The sequence below is a fragment of the Alligator mississippiensis genome, chromosome 8 (assembly GCF_030867095.1).
Source record: "Alligator mississippiensis isolate rAllMis1 chromosome 8, rAllMis1, whole genome shotgun sequence".
NCBI lineage: Eukaryota > Metazoa > Chordata > Crocodylia > Alligatoridae > Alligator > Alligator mississippiensis.
Window position 1 is genome coordinate 70,795,546 of NC_081831.1, and position 17,617 is coordinate 70,813,162.

Consider the following 17,617-nt stretch of genomic DNA (forward strand, 5'->3'; position numbering starts at 1 on the left):
TTAGCCGAGACTTCAGCGAAAACTTCCTTCATAGAAGGTTCTTTCTTCTATAAACAGATTTGAAACAAATTAGTAAAACAACAAAGGAAAGATTCACAAGTGATTCTCGACAGATACTTTCTAATGTTTTTAATGGTGATGAATTTAACATGAACACTTACTTTAAAAGCTTTCCTTTGTAACATAATGCTGTACTTGTTACCTCTAAGCTGTCAAGACAAAAGCTAATATTTGTAAGTTGCTGAAAGAAACTTTGTCTTCCGCTGTCTATGACTGAAAATGAGCAACTTGCCGCCTCGGTGCATGTTTGCTTCTTGGAGATGTCCTGCAAATCATTGTGCCGGAAGAGCTACTCATTTCAAATGTCAGCTCATTCTTTTTTTTATTTTTTCTTTTCTGTGTGAATAGAAATCATGGATGATTGCTCTACTAATTGCAATGGGAACGGAGAATGTATCTCAGGTCACTGCCACTGTTTCCCAGGATTCCTTGGTCCTGACTGTGCAAAAGGTAATCTTCTGTACATCCATTCAAAGTACATGACAACTGCTCTTGACTATGAGCTGAGCACCTATATTGGATGTCACACTGATATCACAAGAGCCCTAAAGCCCTTTTTTCAGCCAGAGCACACACAGCACAGAAATACACACTGCAATTTTCTTCAGCTGCAACCACTGTGAAGTGCTTTACCCTCATTCTTGCCCCCATTCCCACCAAACACATGCACACGCACACACAAATACAAATATGTGATTCCTAGGATCCATTGTTTCTCCCACGCTTGCCTTTTCGCTGGCCATTCGGTAATGGAAGGTCTCAGCTTCTTAAGTAGAATTAGATTTAGTATTTAGTTCATTGTTGTTTAAAATTGACTAGAAAAATTGTCTGGCTTCAAGATAATAACAGGTGTCAAGCTACTACTTCTGTGGCATTATTATTGGGATTGGGAGTGAAAAGAAAAATCTAAAGAAATATAAAAATGGGAGTGGAAAAGGATTTTTTTTCTCCACAATCATAAATATCACCTGCTATTTTAAGGTTTCAGAGTTAGAGAAAGAGAGGATATTGGTTCACCACAAAAATTAAGAGCGAACCATCTGTAGTTCATATAAATGGCTATAAGAATTGGGGAAGGAATTAAGTACTGTCAACATGTCTCTCTGATATCACAAGAGCCCTAAAGCCCTTTCTTCAGCCAGAGCAGAGACAGCACAGAAATATACACTGCAATTTTCTTATTCATTGTCCAAGTATGTGTTTGGAGGTCCTCAAATCTATTTTACTCATCTCTCAAATCTAATCTTTACATTATAGTTTGGAGGATTGGTTGTGTAATGGGTTGTACAAAGGCTCTCGTCCAGATTGTTAATGTACCTCCAAAGCAGTAGTGACCGAACTTTCAATAATCTTAAGGTCGTTCAGTGGTATAAAGGAAATAATATGATCATAATAATAAGAAAGAGATGATAATGTCCCATTTTGGTTCACATTTAACAGGTTTTAACATCACAGAACCCATACCTTCGGTTATCACTAGCATGTATCATTGCAAAAAGTCTTAGTAAAGAGCCCATAGTAAGCATAGACAGAGGGACTGATCTGTTGTACAGTCTTCTTTGTCTCTACAGCTGTTCCTGTTAGGTCAGAGTTATGGCATTAGTGGAGCACAGTGGGGAAGCTCATACTACTGTGAAACATGCTTGTTGACAGAGAGTTCGTATTCCATTTTTTGGTCTTTCATAAGCATTAAACTCTATTGCAAAAATGTAATATTATATACCAGATAATGATAGATGTAATGGATGTTCATCCCTGAGAATTTAAATGCGTCTTGGAGAACAAACTATTTGCATTCTTTAGACTCGTGCCCCGTGCTGTGCAGTGGAAACGGGGAATATGAGAAAGGTCACTGTGTATGCCGGAATGGATGGAAAGGAGCAGAGTGTGATGTTCCAGAAGAGCAATGTATTGATCCAACCTGCTTTGGCCATGGTACTTGCATCATGGGAGTCTGCATCTGTGTCCCAGGATACAAAGGAGAAATTTGTGAAGAAGGTTTGTGCCATTTTGCTGGTTTTAAAAGTTTTTGTATATTATTAATATTAAATATTTTATATCATTGTTATTTTTGTTAGTGTTAAAGTTACTGGATATTATTTTTACACTAGTTATTGTAGCGGTCTACTGGCAACTCAGGTTTTCTGGCTCGAGAAGCATCTCGGATCTCTCATTCCTTGGGATGTCAGCTACCTCTTGGTAGCCAAGTCTTAGCCAGGATAAAGCTACCCAGAAAAAAATCTTTAGTGAAATAATGCACCCTTATAAATTCCACTGGTATAGAGGTCACCTGTCTGCTTCTGTCCCAGGGTAGTTTTTTGCTGTAAGAAAACAGGCTGTTATATCCTTTCCTGCCATGTAGCAGTTTGATGCTGTAATACTCCAGGTAGATATTACTATAGACCACATTTCATGAATGAGCACAGCATAAAAATAAAGTATATGTCCTCTAGGTGCTAACATGAAATCACTTAAAACATGGCTAATCAAAGAGGAGGAAATTGCACTTCCAACAAGCAGATCAACTTCTTCTGGTTGTAACATTGAGCCATCCTTGTACTCACCTACTGCAGAAACCAAATGCTATTTACTTGATACTATTAACATTCCTGAGATGTCTCATCAATCACAGCATCAGTCTTTCCCAGTATTGAGCTCTGGAAAACAAAGTAATTCTGTCTGATCTTACTGGTTCAATGGTTTTCACTCTCTCTGTTATTCTGAAGCTAGAGACAGCATGTTTTGTTTTTCATGCCATAGCTCTTAAGTGTAAAAGTATTTTTTGACTATGTACATAGAGGAAGTTTTCAGAGGGCACATCTGGACAAGAAATTATTTTGACACAATAAACTGTGGCGCAGTCCACCATGGAGTTCATTGCTCCGAGGCCCAGCATTTACAAGTGCACCCAGGGCTACAGAAATGTTGACCTGGGGCAGTGCAACCCAGGCGGGCAAGGAGCCCTGTGGGGTCATCCTGCTAGCCCAGGATTTCTCCTGCCTGGCTCAGCGTGCTGCAGAGGGGCTGGCTGGGGTATCAGTGCAGGACTCCCTGGCAGGCATCCCGCCCCACACTAAAGCACCCTTGTGCCCTAGCCAGCCCCAGTCACTATCTACGTGTGCATTGTGGTGGAGTGAAAAACTCCATCGTAGACTAGTACTTGTGTTGGGCAGTACTATCCTACAGCGGAATTAATTAGTTTACTCTGGCCTAATAGTACTACTTGTGTAGACGGTGACGATTTACTGTGAAGCTAATTAGGCAACTCCGCAGTAACCATCTCATGTAGATGCACCCAGAGAAGCTGAATTATCTAATTGGAAAAAGACTTGAGAGGAATTTAAGAGGCAATAAGCTTCTTTAGGTCACCACAAAGTACTTGATATTCTTCAAAAAACTATAGAAAGTGGTTGACATGCTATGTTGTCAGCACTCAGAAGAAAAAAGAAAACAAGAAAAACAATACTTTGTTTTTTGTTTTTTAATTGTTTTTTAGATATATTGGGAGTAAAAGGAAGGCCCAGGGAGGAATAGGACCACTGCTAAATGGGCAGAAACAATTGGTGACAGACAGGGGGGACAAGGCTGAACTCCTCAACGAGTTCTTTGCCTCAGTGTTCCTAAGTGAGGGGCACGACAAGTCTCTCACTGGGGTTGTAGAGAGGCAGCAGCAAGGCACCAGACTGCCATGCGTAGATCCTGCGGTGGTGCAGAGTCATTTGGAAGAACTGGATGCCTTTAAATTGGCAGGCCCGGATGGGCTCCATCCGAGGGTGCTGAAGGCACTGGCCGACATCATTGCAGAGCCACTGGCAGGAATATTCGAACGCTCGTGGCGCACGGGCCAAGTCCCGGGGGACTGGAAAAGGGCTAACGTGGTCCCCATTTTCAAAAAGGGGAGGAAGGAGGACCCGGGCAACTATAGGCCAGTCAGTCTCACCTCCATCCTTGGTAAAGTCTTTGAAAAAATTATCAAGGCTCACATTTGTGAGAGCCCGGCAGGGCAAATTATGCTGAGGGGAAACCAGCACGGGTTTGTGACGGGCAGATCGTGCCTGACCAATCTAGTCTCTTTCTATGACCAGGTTACGAAATGCCTGGACACAGGAGGAGGGGTGGATGTCGTATACTTAGACTTCAGGAAGGCCTTCAATACGGTATCCCACCCCATACTGGTGAACAAGCTAAGAGGCTGTGATGTGGATGGCTGCACAGTCCGGTGGCTGGCGAATTGGCTAGAGGGTCGCACCCAAAGAGTCGTGGTGGATGGGTCGGTCTCGACCTGGAAGGGCGTGGGCAGTGGGGTCCCGCAGGGCTCGGTCCTTGGACCGATACTCTTTAATGTCTTCATCAGCGACTTGGACGAGGGAGTGAAATGTACTCTGTCCAAGTTTGCGGATGACACAAAGCTATGGGGAGAAGTGGACACGTTGGAGGGCAGGGAACAGCTGCAGGCAGACCTGGATAGGTTGGACAAGTGGGCAGAAAACAACAGGATGCAGTTCAACAAGGAGAAATGCAAAGTGCTGCACCTAGGTAGGAAAAATGTCCAGCACACCTACAGCCTAGGGAATGACCTGCTGGGGGGCACAGAGGTGGAAAGGGATCTTGGAGTCCTAGTGGACTCCAAGATGAACATGAGCCGGCAGTGTGACGAAGCCATCAGAAAAGCCAATGGCACTTTATCGTGCATCAGCAGATGCATGACGAATAGGTCCAGGGAGGTGATACTTCCCCTCTATAGGGCGTTGGTCAGACCGCAGTTGGAGTACTGCATGCAATTCTGGGCGCCACACTTCAAGAAGGATGCGGATAACCTGGAGAGGGTCCAGAGAAGGGCAACTCGTATGGTCAAGGGCCTGCAGACCAAGCCCTATGAGGAGAGACTAGAGAAACTGGACCTTTTCAGCCTCCGCAAGAGAAGGTTGAGAGGCGACCTTGTGGCTGCCTTTAAGTTCATCACGGGGGCACAGAAGGGAATTGGTGAGTATTTATTCACCAAGGCGCCCCCAGGGGTTACAAGAAACAATGGCCACAAGCTAGCAGAGAGCAGATTTAGACTGGACATTAGGAAGAACTTCTTCACAGTTCGAGTGGCCAAAGTCTGGAACAGGCTCCCAAGGGAGGTGGTGCTCTCCCCTACCCTGGGGGTCTTCAAGAGGAGGTTAGATGAGTATCTAGCTGGGGTCATCTAGACCCAGCACTCTTTCCTGCTTATGCAGGGGGTCGGACTCGATGATCTATTGAGGTCCCTTCCGACCCTAACATCTATGAATCTATAAGAAAATCCTAATGAAAATACTAAGTAGGATACATTATCTTGCCATACAGTGACTTGAACAGCAATGCCATTTTACTGAACTAGCTGAAAATATGCCTTTACGTGGAGAAAGATGATTGTTACTTTATTCAGCTGCTTTGTTTGCAGGCAGTACAAGATCGTGATATCTCAAAATGGCTAAAAAAGCATCAAGACAAATTTACAAATCAATTTAATGGAAATGAGGTTAAAAAATTAGGGTTTTTAAGTCATGAAGAATATTTCTAAAAATATTCCTGGAAAGTTGTATAAAATGAGAATAGTTGGGCCCTGGCAGATTATTCGTTTGTGGTGCAATCCATATGTTTGTAACATCTAAGGTGTTTGTGTATTTTAACGTGCTACACATTCAGCCATTTATGGCATAATAAAATGGCAAACCAGCTACAAAGGTATTTCACATTTATGGGGATTTTTTTTTTTTTGTGGCTGGTTTGCATCACTCATTAAATTGAGTGGTGGCTTATGTCCCTGACCTGGAGCACCCTAATGCCCAACCCAACAATCAGCTGATTTTATACCATGATCATTGGGACATAGCACATGGCAGCCCTGAGTTTCAGGCCAGACCATTCCCTGCCTGATTACCAAAGGCAGTCCAGTAGTCACGTATTTGGGCTCTGATTAATTTTATCCCTGCTCCCCTAGATTGTACATCCTTCAGTTCACATCTGGCATGGTAGGCCATGCTATTTTTGGTATTTGGCATAAAATTCCTAATGCCAATTGCACAATTATATTAATGTCTGCCAGGGGCCTATGAAAAAGCATGGTATAGAATATCGTTGTACAGTGTAGCCTGTACATCAGCAGAGGTTTCGTATTAATTATTACAGTTATTGCTGCATATAAGCCTGAGAATGAACAGCTGCCTTTGGACATACTATCATGATGCCACTAAACTGACTGGCTTCCTAAGAGATAAGTAACTACACTGCAGTAGGAGGAACCACAAGTTACCTATACTCATTGCTATAGGCATACTTTGAATTTGGTGTTACTAGACAACAGAATTAAAAGAGACTCTTGAAACTGTGTAGGAAATCACAAAATTAATTTAAAAAATCACCCAAACAAGATGCTGTGCCTCAGGGCATAAAATATGAAGTTGTGTCTATCACCAAGCATCTGTGTGCTGTGTCCAACAAGAGGCTTCAGGCAGAAATTTCTGAACAGTACCTTGTACTGTGAGCAACTTGAGAGATTGCAAACATTTTGACAAGAGATCCTGAAATGGGATTTGAATAGCTGCTGCAGAACCTCAAATAGAAATATTTAATTTCCTCTTTGTTACTGAACTAGCCTGAAAAGTCCTAAACATGGTAAATCATCAGTCCAGCACTCAGAAGCATTTGGAGGTTTTTGCAACAGAAAAGGCCAATTACTTCTGAAAATGACACTTGATGCACTTCAGATCTTATAACCAAATGGGAGCTACAACTTATTATGGGAGCAAATTCACTAGAAGTGTTTGAACTTGGGACTAGTTGAGCTATCTTAATCTACAAGGAAAGCAGAATTTCCTGAAAAAGCACAAATAGGAACAGATTCACCCAGGTGCCCAAATTCAGTACAGCAGTTTTATAGATATATCTGTTTTGCACAAATAATATTTTTACAATGCTGAGTAAGTTTCTGTTTCCCAAGTTAGTTAGTTATTATTCTTGCTTTCTTGTGGTGGGGATAGGGTGCAGGAGGACCTGAAATCTTGCTCAAACCCCAAAGTTTCCAGGCCTGTGGTTGTGTCTGTATGATTCTCCCCAAGATTTCACTAACATCTATTTTTAGGTACCCTTTCAACAGCAGCAGCTGCAAAACTATAAAAAGGGTCTCTCCATTTTTTCTAGTACAGAACATTCATTTTCCCAAGTTCATAACTTAATCGCTAAAAATGTACTCCAGAAAAATTGGGGATATAGAAATAAACTGTGAATCCACCGCTCAAGGATTTCAATTCCAAGGCATGATCGCTCAAGAAACAGTCCCCTGCCTCTGTCCCCATGGTGAAAATGCTATGTGCAAAGTGTTTTGCAAAGTGTCAGGTTTTGGTGGGGAGAGGGGGTTGTTGTTTAACTAAATTTTAAGGTAAATGAACCCAACTGTTTTTGAGCAATATAAGATGGAGAAAGTTTAGAAGCTGTATAGACTTGGTTGACACTGTCATTCAAAAATGACTTTTAGACAAAAAGAGACCGCTCTCTTACAGAAATAACCCTTGGGATGGTCTCATGTCTTTCCAGAAGCTGTTGCGGCACATTCATAATAATTATTTTTCAAAGAACTATAATTATGGCTAATTTTAAATCAAGCTAAAGGGTATAATCCCATACCAGTTTACAAGATCAGCCATCCATCTCCTATGTGTGAAATTAATACAGTCTGAGAGAGGCCCTGACTGCTGATGTGTGTCAATGAGGCCTGGTGCCCTGTGGCCTGTTAGAGGAATGGTGTATTTTTGAGGATAGTCCAAGGACTTGAGCCTGTGAGGACACCTTGCACTTACAAAGCACAGTGAAATCAGTGACAGCATTTAGCACCTTGTCGGAAGAGCCTGACACATCACAAGCGCAGCTGGTGAAGTTTAATCCTGTTTTAACTATTTCAGTGCAGGGGACTGACACTGTCAAAATACTTTGGTTCTACCACAAAAGGAAGTGAGGATGCTGCAAGTTAGCTCATAAGATCTGTAGCCTCTGATTTCTTCAGCATACAGCTCTGCAGGCCCTTCTGCCTCTACGGAGCGAGAGGAGATCAGAGGATTTGTTGCTACAAGGATGCTTCTACCCTTTCCCCTGAAATGGAGAGCAAGGCCACTTGTACATGTGATGGGGCTTTAGTCCCCTAAATTGAAACGGTGGGTTTTTAATTGAGCTGATTAAAAACACACCATTCAATTTAGGAGCGTCTGTCACTATTATGGTGAGGGGCCCGATCCTTTCCCCTCCCCACGGAGCCTGCCCTCCTCTCCCACATCCGGGGAATGAGCTGTGGGCAGGCCGAGAGACACCTGAACTGTGGGGGACCCCAGTCTTTCCCTCCATGGTGGTGGCACCCCCTGGGGCCACCTGGGTGGGCGGCTAGCGAGCGGGTGCCACCCAGGGGGTGCGACCACTTGGGGCCCACTGGTGGCTTGCCCCCCAGTCATGCGAAGGTGGGCAGGCTCCACGGGATGAAAAAAAATGGATCAGGCGCCTCGCTGCTTTTTTTTTTTCCATTCAATGGAGCCTGCCCGCATGAGCTGCCTCTGGGTCCCACAGCCCCTGAGCTGCAGGGAGGCCCAGTCCTTCCCTCCATGACGGCAGTACCCCATGGGGCCGCCCGGACGGGGTGCGAGCTGTGCAGGTGCTGCCCCAGCTCACAAGCTGCACCCGCTGGATCCAACTGTTACCTGAGCCCACATGCTGGAAGTCCTCTGGGTGCTGCTCCCTGCGCAGGCTCGGGGAAGAGTTTAATCGGGCATGTCCTGCCTGTGAGGTGCAACGGTACCTGTGCAGCTAGCACCCACCCAGGTGGCCCTGGGGGACGTCACTGCCGTGGAAGGGAAGACCGGAGCCCTCTGCAGCTCAAGAGCCGCTCAGCCCACCGGCAGCTCACCCCCGGCCACAGGAGATAAAGGCAGACTCCGCAGAAAAAAAAGTTTTAAAAAGAAAAATTGGGAGCTTGGCCACTTCCTGCCTCTCCCACGGCGGAGAGAGAGCGAGCCGTCAAAGGCTGCAAGGGTACGAATAGCTCCATTGCAAACTAAACTACATGTGGATGTAACAACATAGCAAACTCATTTAAATCATAAAAAAACCCTTGCATGTGTACAGCATGACACAATTAAACTGCAAAACCGGCCAATTTTTGTCGTGTTCAAGTGTCCCAAAGGGTTAGAGGTGACTGAGATGGCTGCCCTGACCTAGTTTTTCCCTGCAACTCCGTGGGCTGGATTGTAACTGAAGTTTCCTTCCTCCCCCTTCCTTGCAGAGTTCCTCATCAGTCAGCTGAAGTTACTCTTGCTGGGTCTGTGAAGCAGTCAAGCTAAGGGGCTTGATGAAAAGCTTGCTTGATAAAGAAGTGCTGGGTTTGTACAAAAGGCTATAAAGACTCCACAGGCATAACTAACACCTGATTTAAAATTATTCAACAGAGCTTGCTGAATTCTGTATTTAGTCCAAATTGAGAACAAATTTAGCTCTTTTGTCTGTTTGCAAATTGTTCATCAGCAGATTATGACTTTTACGAATCCGTTCATTATCTGCAGTTGCCCAGCGTATGCCTTTTATGAGCATATAAGCTGTTTAAAATGAGTATTCAGTCAAGGATTCACTACTCAAGGCTGGTGAGGAGCCACATGATTTTGTTTCTGGTACCAGATTCCTGGCTAGAAAGCCCAAATTAACTTACATACAAATAATTGTAAGCATAAATTTTTCCTTTCCAAGAGCAAACAGAAATGTTGCAAACACGCCCAAGTAGAAACACAATGCAGAATTTCTGAAACAGCAGTTAAGATCTCTCCTTATTCCTTGCCTAGTTCTCATACTGAAATACAAGTCAGTGTACCTATCAGGGAAATAATCTGCTTTATTAAAAATACTTTAAAACTGTACATGACAAGTGGAGCCATAATGATTTCTAATGCCCCCCGTTATTGCATGCAGATTTACACTGGCTTCTTAATTTAGACATTTTTCTGCATGCTTTTGGTTACAACTTAGATGAAGCTGTTTTTGGTCAGATGCATGCATTGTGGTGCCTCAATATCACAGAAGATTCATTGAAGTTCATAGCCTTGTGTTGCATATGTAGAACAGTGCAGCATTGCAAACAGTCAGTGTTTTAATAGGGTAAAAGAGAAGTGGCATCCTTAGCCTTTAACTTTCCACATTTTCAAGACAGCAGGCCTAAGAAAAGACCACTAAAAAGAATAGAATAATGTATGAAGGTGAGTGAAGTTCCTGGATAGGGCCTTTACAGTACTTTCACATGACCTATCTTCCTCCCCTCCCCACCCCGCCATCCTGTGCTTCTTAATATTTCTTCAGTTTGAACTAAATATTTCCACCGAGCTATTTTATTGCCTAATTAAAATTGAACCCATACATGATTAGAAAATCAAGGTAGCTGTGTCAGTTTTATGCTTCAAAAATATTTTTTTTTCCTTCCAGAGGACTGCTTGGACCCTATGTGCTCTGGCCATGGCGTCTGTGTTCAAGGGGAATGTCACTGCTCCACAGGCTGGGGAGGAGTAAACTGTGAGACATCTCTTCCTGTGTGTCAAGAGCAGTGCTCAGGTCACGGGACTTTCCTCTTGGATACTGGAGTGTGTAGCTGTGAGCCACAGTGGACAGGTCCAGACTGCTCAACAGGTATGGCTTGGGTTTTTCTTAATAAGGCCTATCAAATTCTTGTGCTTTCAGGTCAGTTTCTGTTAAGAAATAATTATGTTACACCAGTGTTAATAAGAACCGACTTAGCAAATAAGATGGAGACAACATAGTGGTTCAGTGGGATATGAATATAAGATGAGCTTGGGACTCCTGGTTTGTTTGTTTTTCTATGGCAAGTCTGCTACATGCCAACCAAAGTGCTACCTTTGCTGAAGTCTGACTGCCTCCTAATTTCCATATCAAATTAAAAGTGCTCAGCATCTCTCAGGAACTCCCTAGCTTCTTGCAAGGATCAGACCTACAGTGCAATATGGTAGTCTGCAGTAGTGAAAGATACTCAGAAAATAGCAGCTGTTCTGAGGTCACTGGAAGAATATGACCTAAGCCCAGGAATTTATGGGTAAGAGGAGCCTTTGCCTAAAGAAATGTGAAGAAAGAATTGACTTCCCACTCTAAAACATGAAGCTAAACATTCATTTCTTACTTAAAGGACCATCAAGGTTTAGTCCTACTGTATTTGTTCAAGTGTAGAGATGATCTCATTATATACTTGGTACACTTACATTCAGTTGTCTTGAACTGAAAACACTCAGACATTTTATGCCTGAATAGATGGTGTAATTTCCAAGGTATGTGCCATTGCCTTTTTGAGGAGAAAGTTCACAACTTATAAAGCTCAATTGATGGTTAACATCTTTGCTGTCCTCTCAAATTACAATGCAAAATAGATCCAAGTGACGGGTTGATTGAATTCCATAAAGTACAACTGATGGTCCAGGCCTGAAATATTCTGAGTAGCTGTAGACCCTCCAATTCCATAGGTACATTGGAGCTGAGAGTGCCCATTAGTGCACAGTGAATATTAATGCTAGTTATGTACAGGTGCAGATGGGAAAAGATCTTACTAATGTACAGGTGCAGATGGGAGATGATCTCTCTGTTTACCAGGTACATTTCCCCTGCTAAGAGCAAAGCATTATAGGCATTTGCTTAAGCCCTACCAAAGTCATTAACATTAAGCATATGTTGAGTTGGTCTCTGCTGAGTTGGAACCATTGTGTTCAAATAGTGGAGATATTTATACATATGTATATTTACACTGTACTGTCAGTAATGCTGAATGTTTAGCAAATGGTCATTTCAAAGATCATTCATCAACGTCATCATTCGCTCTGGGCCATGGGATTTCGTCTCATTATGAGACTGTTGGATATGATATTTCCTTTGATAAGAGTTTCCCTTATCAGCTTTGAACAACCAACATGAAAACCCTAGTGCCTGCATTTTTATCATGTGTCTCATTACATATTGAAAAGGTTCCCTAAACGATGGTAATATACTAGCATATCCATTAATAAAACAGATAGTTAGGGAAGGTGTTGTGTGTGTACTAAATTTGTTTCCCATAAAATATGCAAAAGAACTCGGTTGCAGTAATGGACTTGCCATAGCCCCAATACCAAGAAGCTCCAAAAGGGCTGTTAAAGTTTTTCTCTTGCATGCTAATTAAGAAAACATCGTTAAATACAGAATACGGTGGGTGACTAAAGAAGGCACTGTGCTAAAGGTCTTGATTTTCTTGTTTGTGTCATGCTTTCAAAGTTACTTCAATGTGTTTTTTGCAAGAAAGTATACTTTTTTTCTTGCTTCTATCAACCAATAAGAAAAACAACTTCCCCTCTCAACTGTCTCTGTACTTGCCAAGAAAGCGGCCTTTTACAACCACCCACATGAATCTCCCTTTATAGCTGGATATTACAGATCTCTCCTTTTAGATGCATTTCTCTTTATAGCTATTAAACCAGAACTAGGATTGTTATGACAATACAATGAGTATTAGACTGAAGTATAGACATCAGTGGAAGAGACTTACTTCCTAGGGTCAATGGCTATTGCATGTACTGGAAGCAAAGTTTGATTTTAGTGAGAAAGAACAACATCAGAAGAGGAAGTCAACAGGGTCAGAGTAAGGGAGCCTCCATCTGCGGATTGAGAAAAACATGAATTTCTTTTAGAATAACTGGGATAAAAAGGGTAAACCACATACCACTCATCTAGACTCAGGAAGCAATGAACAACTTGTAGGTGATAGACCAGAAGACAATCAGGCTACTTCAGACCTTTTTATTTTTTCTTAGCATCTCTTTATATCTAAAGTCAGAGAAGCAAATGAATCTGTATTCAGTATTAGGTAAATTAGATTTCTGTATTGACTACAAGAATATGGGACCTGCAGTGACCTAGCTTACCAGTTTCTGTATTTTATAGAAAATGTGAAACGTTTTCAAAGTACTAACAACTACTTTTTGATTTTCATACTCTTCTTTGAAAAAGGAAATTAAAACCTCTTCTTATACCATATCAGGCAGCAATGGAAAAGCTGCGCTGAGACATTTGACTAGGTAGATCTCTGTTCCATCAGAAAGAGGACTCGGCTATCTCTTCAGATCACAGCTGACTACTCTGAGCCTTGCAAAGATCCATGAATGTGGGGTCCATACTGGCAGACAGGCATTGTCTCTCTTCAAGCCTTAAGTCACTTCAATAAAAGAGCGAATACAAAACTCTCCCTTTAGGGGACATGGAAGCAGGGGATCAGCACCACAGTTACTGTAATCCCTAATAAACAGTGAAGTTTGGAGCTAAGATTTGAGGTCTTCTGAAATAACGCATACATTTTAAGGCAGGAGGAGCCATTATGACTAACTAGTTTGACCTCCTGTATAACAAAGGGCAAAGACTATCACTCAGACACCAAGCCCATAATTTCTTCAAGCCTATAATTTATAGCTGAGGTTTTAGAATGAAGTCAGTTTTTACTTAGATTTGACTTATGACACTAGCATTACCAGGAGAAATACCCAAAGTCACCTCCCTAATGCAGGCAGACTAAAAACTTGTAGTCCGAATGGGGGTCTCGCTTCAAGCTTCCTTCTGGTCTGAGAGAGAATCTCCTTACTTATAGAGGAGAACATAACTTGAGCTGTAGCGCATGTCTGCTTGGGGGAAACTTGGTAAGTGCTTCCAATATATTTTATAAAAACAAGAATGACCAACCAAATATACTCCCACACTTAAAAACAAACCCACAAAAACTCCATAGCTGTGATATTTTTGGTATTGTCTCTCTCATTTTTGCCAATTATAAAAATATCTTTATGTAAAAAGAAGCAGTGCTTTCCCTAATCAACATACTTCTTCTTACTGATTTATATAGAAATGCTGCATTCAGTATTTACATGAGTAGAGTGCTTTCTAATTCGTTCTTCTTCAGTTAGAGCTTTTAGAAGCAGGAGTGTGCTATTGCTATTACTTAATCAAAAAGCTGCATAAAGAGTATCCTAAAACTGTTGGCTTAAGCACTCAGAAGTCAAGAAAAGGCAAAATTAAGATCATGCATGCCATCTTAAGTCTTTCACCTTATGTGTTTCATAGTGGTTGCAGAGAAAGCGGTGTTCCTTTTATCTTCAGTAGGAAAAATGTTAGTGTTAATGTCCATGGATCCGGTTTTGGGAGAAATAAGTCCATGGGATAATACAAACATTGGACTCTGACATGATTGAATGGATGGGGTTTTAGGAAGAATATGGTAATAAAGGGAAACATGTATATTTATACATTAGGGGGCATGTGTAGATGAAATGTGGGCCCTAAATTGAAGCGATGGGTTTTAAAAAACACCGCTTCAATTTAGGGCGGATTAAACCCCTGCTGACTTACCTGACTCTCTGGCAGGGAGGAGAAGGCAAGCTGCTGGTGGGCAGGCAGAGCTGGGCTATGGGAGGGCTATGGGAGGGCCTGGTGCTTCCCTCCGCGGCAGGTGTAGCCCACCCCCCAGGCAACACCCACCCGCAGGCACCCAGCTCAGGTGGTCCTGGAGGGCACTGCAGCTGTAGAGGGAAGCACCGGGGCCCTGCACAGCTCCGGTAGGCAGGCTCCGGGGCAGGGGGGAAGATCATGCTCTCCGCTTTTCTTGGGTGGCGCTGCTTTCCCAGGCTGCTGCCAGGCTGCCTGCAGGGCTTCCTGCAGAGCTGCACAGAGCCCAGTGCTTCGCTCCGCGGCTGTAGGGGCAGCAAACTGAAACTCCTTCTCGGAGTTTTAGTTTACTGCACCCCAAGTCATCTAAGGTGCGTTGTGCCACCGAATTTCCTACAGCGGCTGGAATTAATGTACAATACGCCGCTGAGGCATGCAAACACCAACACCATTCAAGTGGTGCAAAAGCATTTAGCCCGCTATAAAGTGTCATGCATGCACACCCCTTGTTTCCTCTACACACAGCAGATTTCAGAATTCACTGGGGTAAAGCACCAAATGGTCTAAGAAAGGGGTCAGCAACTTACAGCTCAGAGGCTAAATCTGGCCCTCAAAGGGGCTGAATCTGGCCCACAAAGGTTAGTGCTGGTCTGCATTTTACTAAACATACACCAGTCTCCAGCTGTTTGATCCAATCTGTGTTTTGCCATTAGCTGTTTCAGCCTGCCTTGGAGGACTGCTTTCCCTCACTCCAGCCTTTACTCACCTGTGTTGGAGAGGCCAGAGGGGAACTGTGACCCGTGGTAAGATTACTGACCTGTGGTCTGAGAGACCATCAGTTGAAAGAGGGAAAGGGCTTCTAACCCTCCTAACCGTGTTAGATATTGGTGAAGCCTGCACAACACCTCTGCTTTCAGAAGCTTTCTGCACCGTATCGCTCAGACCTCTGCAGGAAGCAAGAAGTCCACTTCCTTGGGTCAGCAGTTGAACATCTCAGGTTGGCTTCTCCTGTTCAAGAGGCTTTTTTTTTTTAAGAGCTTTTCTTTCAGCCTCAGCCTTTTGTTCTTTGTCCCACATTCCCTGTTATTACTCCGCTTTCCATAACAGTAAATGCTTTAGAGTAATCCTGAATCAGGTGGTAGAAAAACTTTGTTTTTCATTTCAGTACATTTTATTTTTAATGGTAGATGCCAAATAACATGATTGTAGTATAGCGCAAATGTCAACAGCTAATTTGTAATCAAACCGTGTAGGTGATGGGCATGTATTCTTAAGAGCAGTGGTTACTCCACAGAGAGGATTTTCTTTTTTTTCCCCCTCCATTCCTTTCAAACTATCATGATAAGTCTTTGCCTGGGTTAAAACCTTATATTATCCAAAGCAGGTAAAAGGTTATTTTATCATATAAACATATTATGAAAAATGATTGCTGAAAAAAATAGAATAAACAGAATAGAGTAAGAAAAAGGCATGACTTGAGTTTGTTTTTACAGAGGGAAAAAAAGGTTGATTAAGAGTCAACAAGACTTATGGTGAAGTCACAGAATTGTCATAGCAACAGACTGGAGACTGTTTAAGATGAAAAGTGCCTATATATGGACAAGTAAAAACCTGTGGCTATTTTTATTAAACTGAAAGTTGCCAGTGCTTTTGGATGTTACCTTTCTGGTGACCTCCTGGGAACTTACTATGAGAGCGACAGCAGAGAAGCAGCAGGATATTGAGCAGCATCACCCTTAGGGTTTTTTCTAGCACATGCTCAAAGATGTAGCATGGTGAGGTAGCTCTTCTTAGATGTTGGAAGATCATGCGATGAGATCTGATGTTAAGAAGGAATCAGAAAAAAATCACCTTCTCTCTGGCTCCATGTCCTGAGCATCTCCTGAGATGGGAAACTCCCAGGTCCTCCTAACCATTGCCTGTACCTTTTTATTCCTCACTCTCCTTTTTTGCTTTTTGCCTAATAAGAGTTCAGATGAAATAGGACAAAGCTAATCTAGCAGTATTTTACTGTGACTAGTTCTGTAAGATAAAAAGCCAAGCAGAGCAGGCCAGCCTTTGATACGTGACCCACAGTCTTGACGCATGTAATTAAAAACATGAACACTTTTCATTAGAAAATGTCGATTCATGGAGACTGGAACTGTTGACCAAATCATGGCAGGTTCAGTGAAGGTTTTATCTCAGATCTATAATAGGATTTCTGATCAAAACAAGAGAAGGCACCAGCAGCATCACAGACTATGACACTGGCTTTGGCAAGATGCTAGTTATGAGCCCACTATTATCAAGATAGCTTCCAGAGATGATTTCCATACCAGAAGAGTACACAGTACCAAGAACTGGTAATTACCCCACAATTTTGCTATTCAAAACGTCTTACATTTCTTCACAACTGCTGGATTGCACTTTCTCCCCAGGGACAGACATGAATGCTTCTCCTCTACTTTCTGAGAATGATGCTGGAACCATTAAGTTGATATGGTATGCTGTCCTATCCAAACTGGCCCAATTAGGGGATATCATTTTGGGTCTCTCTCCAGGGATTCCCCCTTAGGTAGATATTGGAAGAATGTTGGATCGGGCAACCTAGTAACTTCATTACCAAGAAGCCCAATGTCAGCAACCAGGAGGCTGGGGATAGCAGATGAGGGATGGGAAAAAAGACATCCCCTTTTGCCACCAAAATAATTGCCTTCTGCTAAGTAAGTGCTTATCTTAAAGGCTTTCAGCTTTTAACACTAGAAACCTGAGTACATGATCATTGCCAGATGCCAAAGGCCTGTTTTGCTCCTTTCTACCAGTTCATCCAAGATCAGAAGAGGCAAAGGAAAACTCATTTTTGTAGCTCCCTGCTGGACAAGATACCTTTTGCTAACAGACCTACTACAGGTGTCTACTCAGCCTCTGTTCTGTTCAGGCTGTCTAGTCTGGATCCAGATGCTCCGTCCAGACCTGAAGCTGCTGCGCTCCAAGTACAGCAGGGCCAAACCATTCAGACTGTCTTTCTAGCCATAGCCAGATATTTTAAAGGTCAAGCTCTTTCTTTATACAGACAATACTGAAATGGGTAACACAGTGTATCTTGCTGTTACTACCTGGCCTA

General features: G+C 42.7%; 1 protein-coding gene across 3 annotated transcripts in view; it reads left to right on the forward strand.

Moving 5' to 3' along the window:
• TENM1 (teneurin transmembrane protein 1) overlaps window positions 1–17,617 on the forward strand; it is a 1,265,690-nt gene that overhangs the window by 1,090,880 nt on the left and 157,193 nt on the right. For all 3 annotated transcript variants that reach the window (XM_059732824.1, XM_059732825.1, XM_059732827.1), the window contains 3 exons: window positions 409–510; window positions 1,864–2,058; window positions 10,534–10,734. In XM_059732824.1, coding sequence (XP_059588807.1) covers window positions 409–510; window positions 1,864–2,058; window positions 10,534–10,734 — 498 coding nt within the window. The remainder of the gene's footprint in view (window positions 1–408; window positions 511–1,863; window positions 2,059–10,533; window positions 10,735–17,617) is intronic.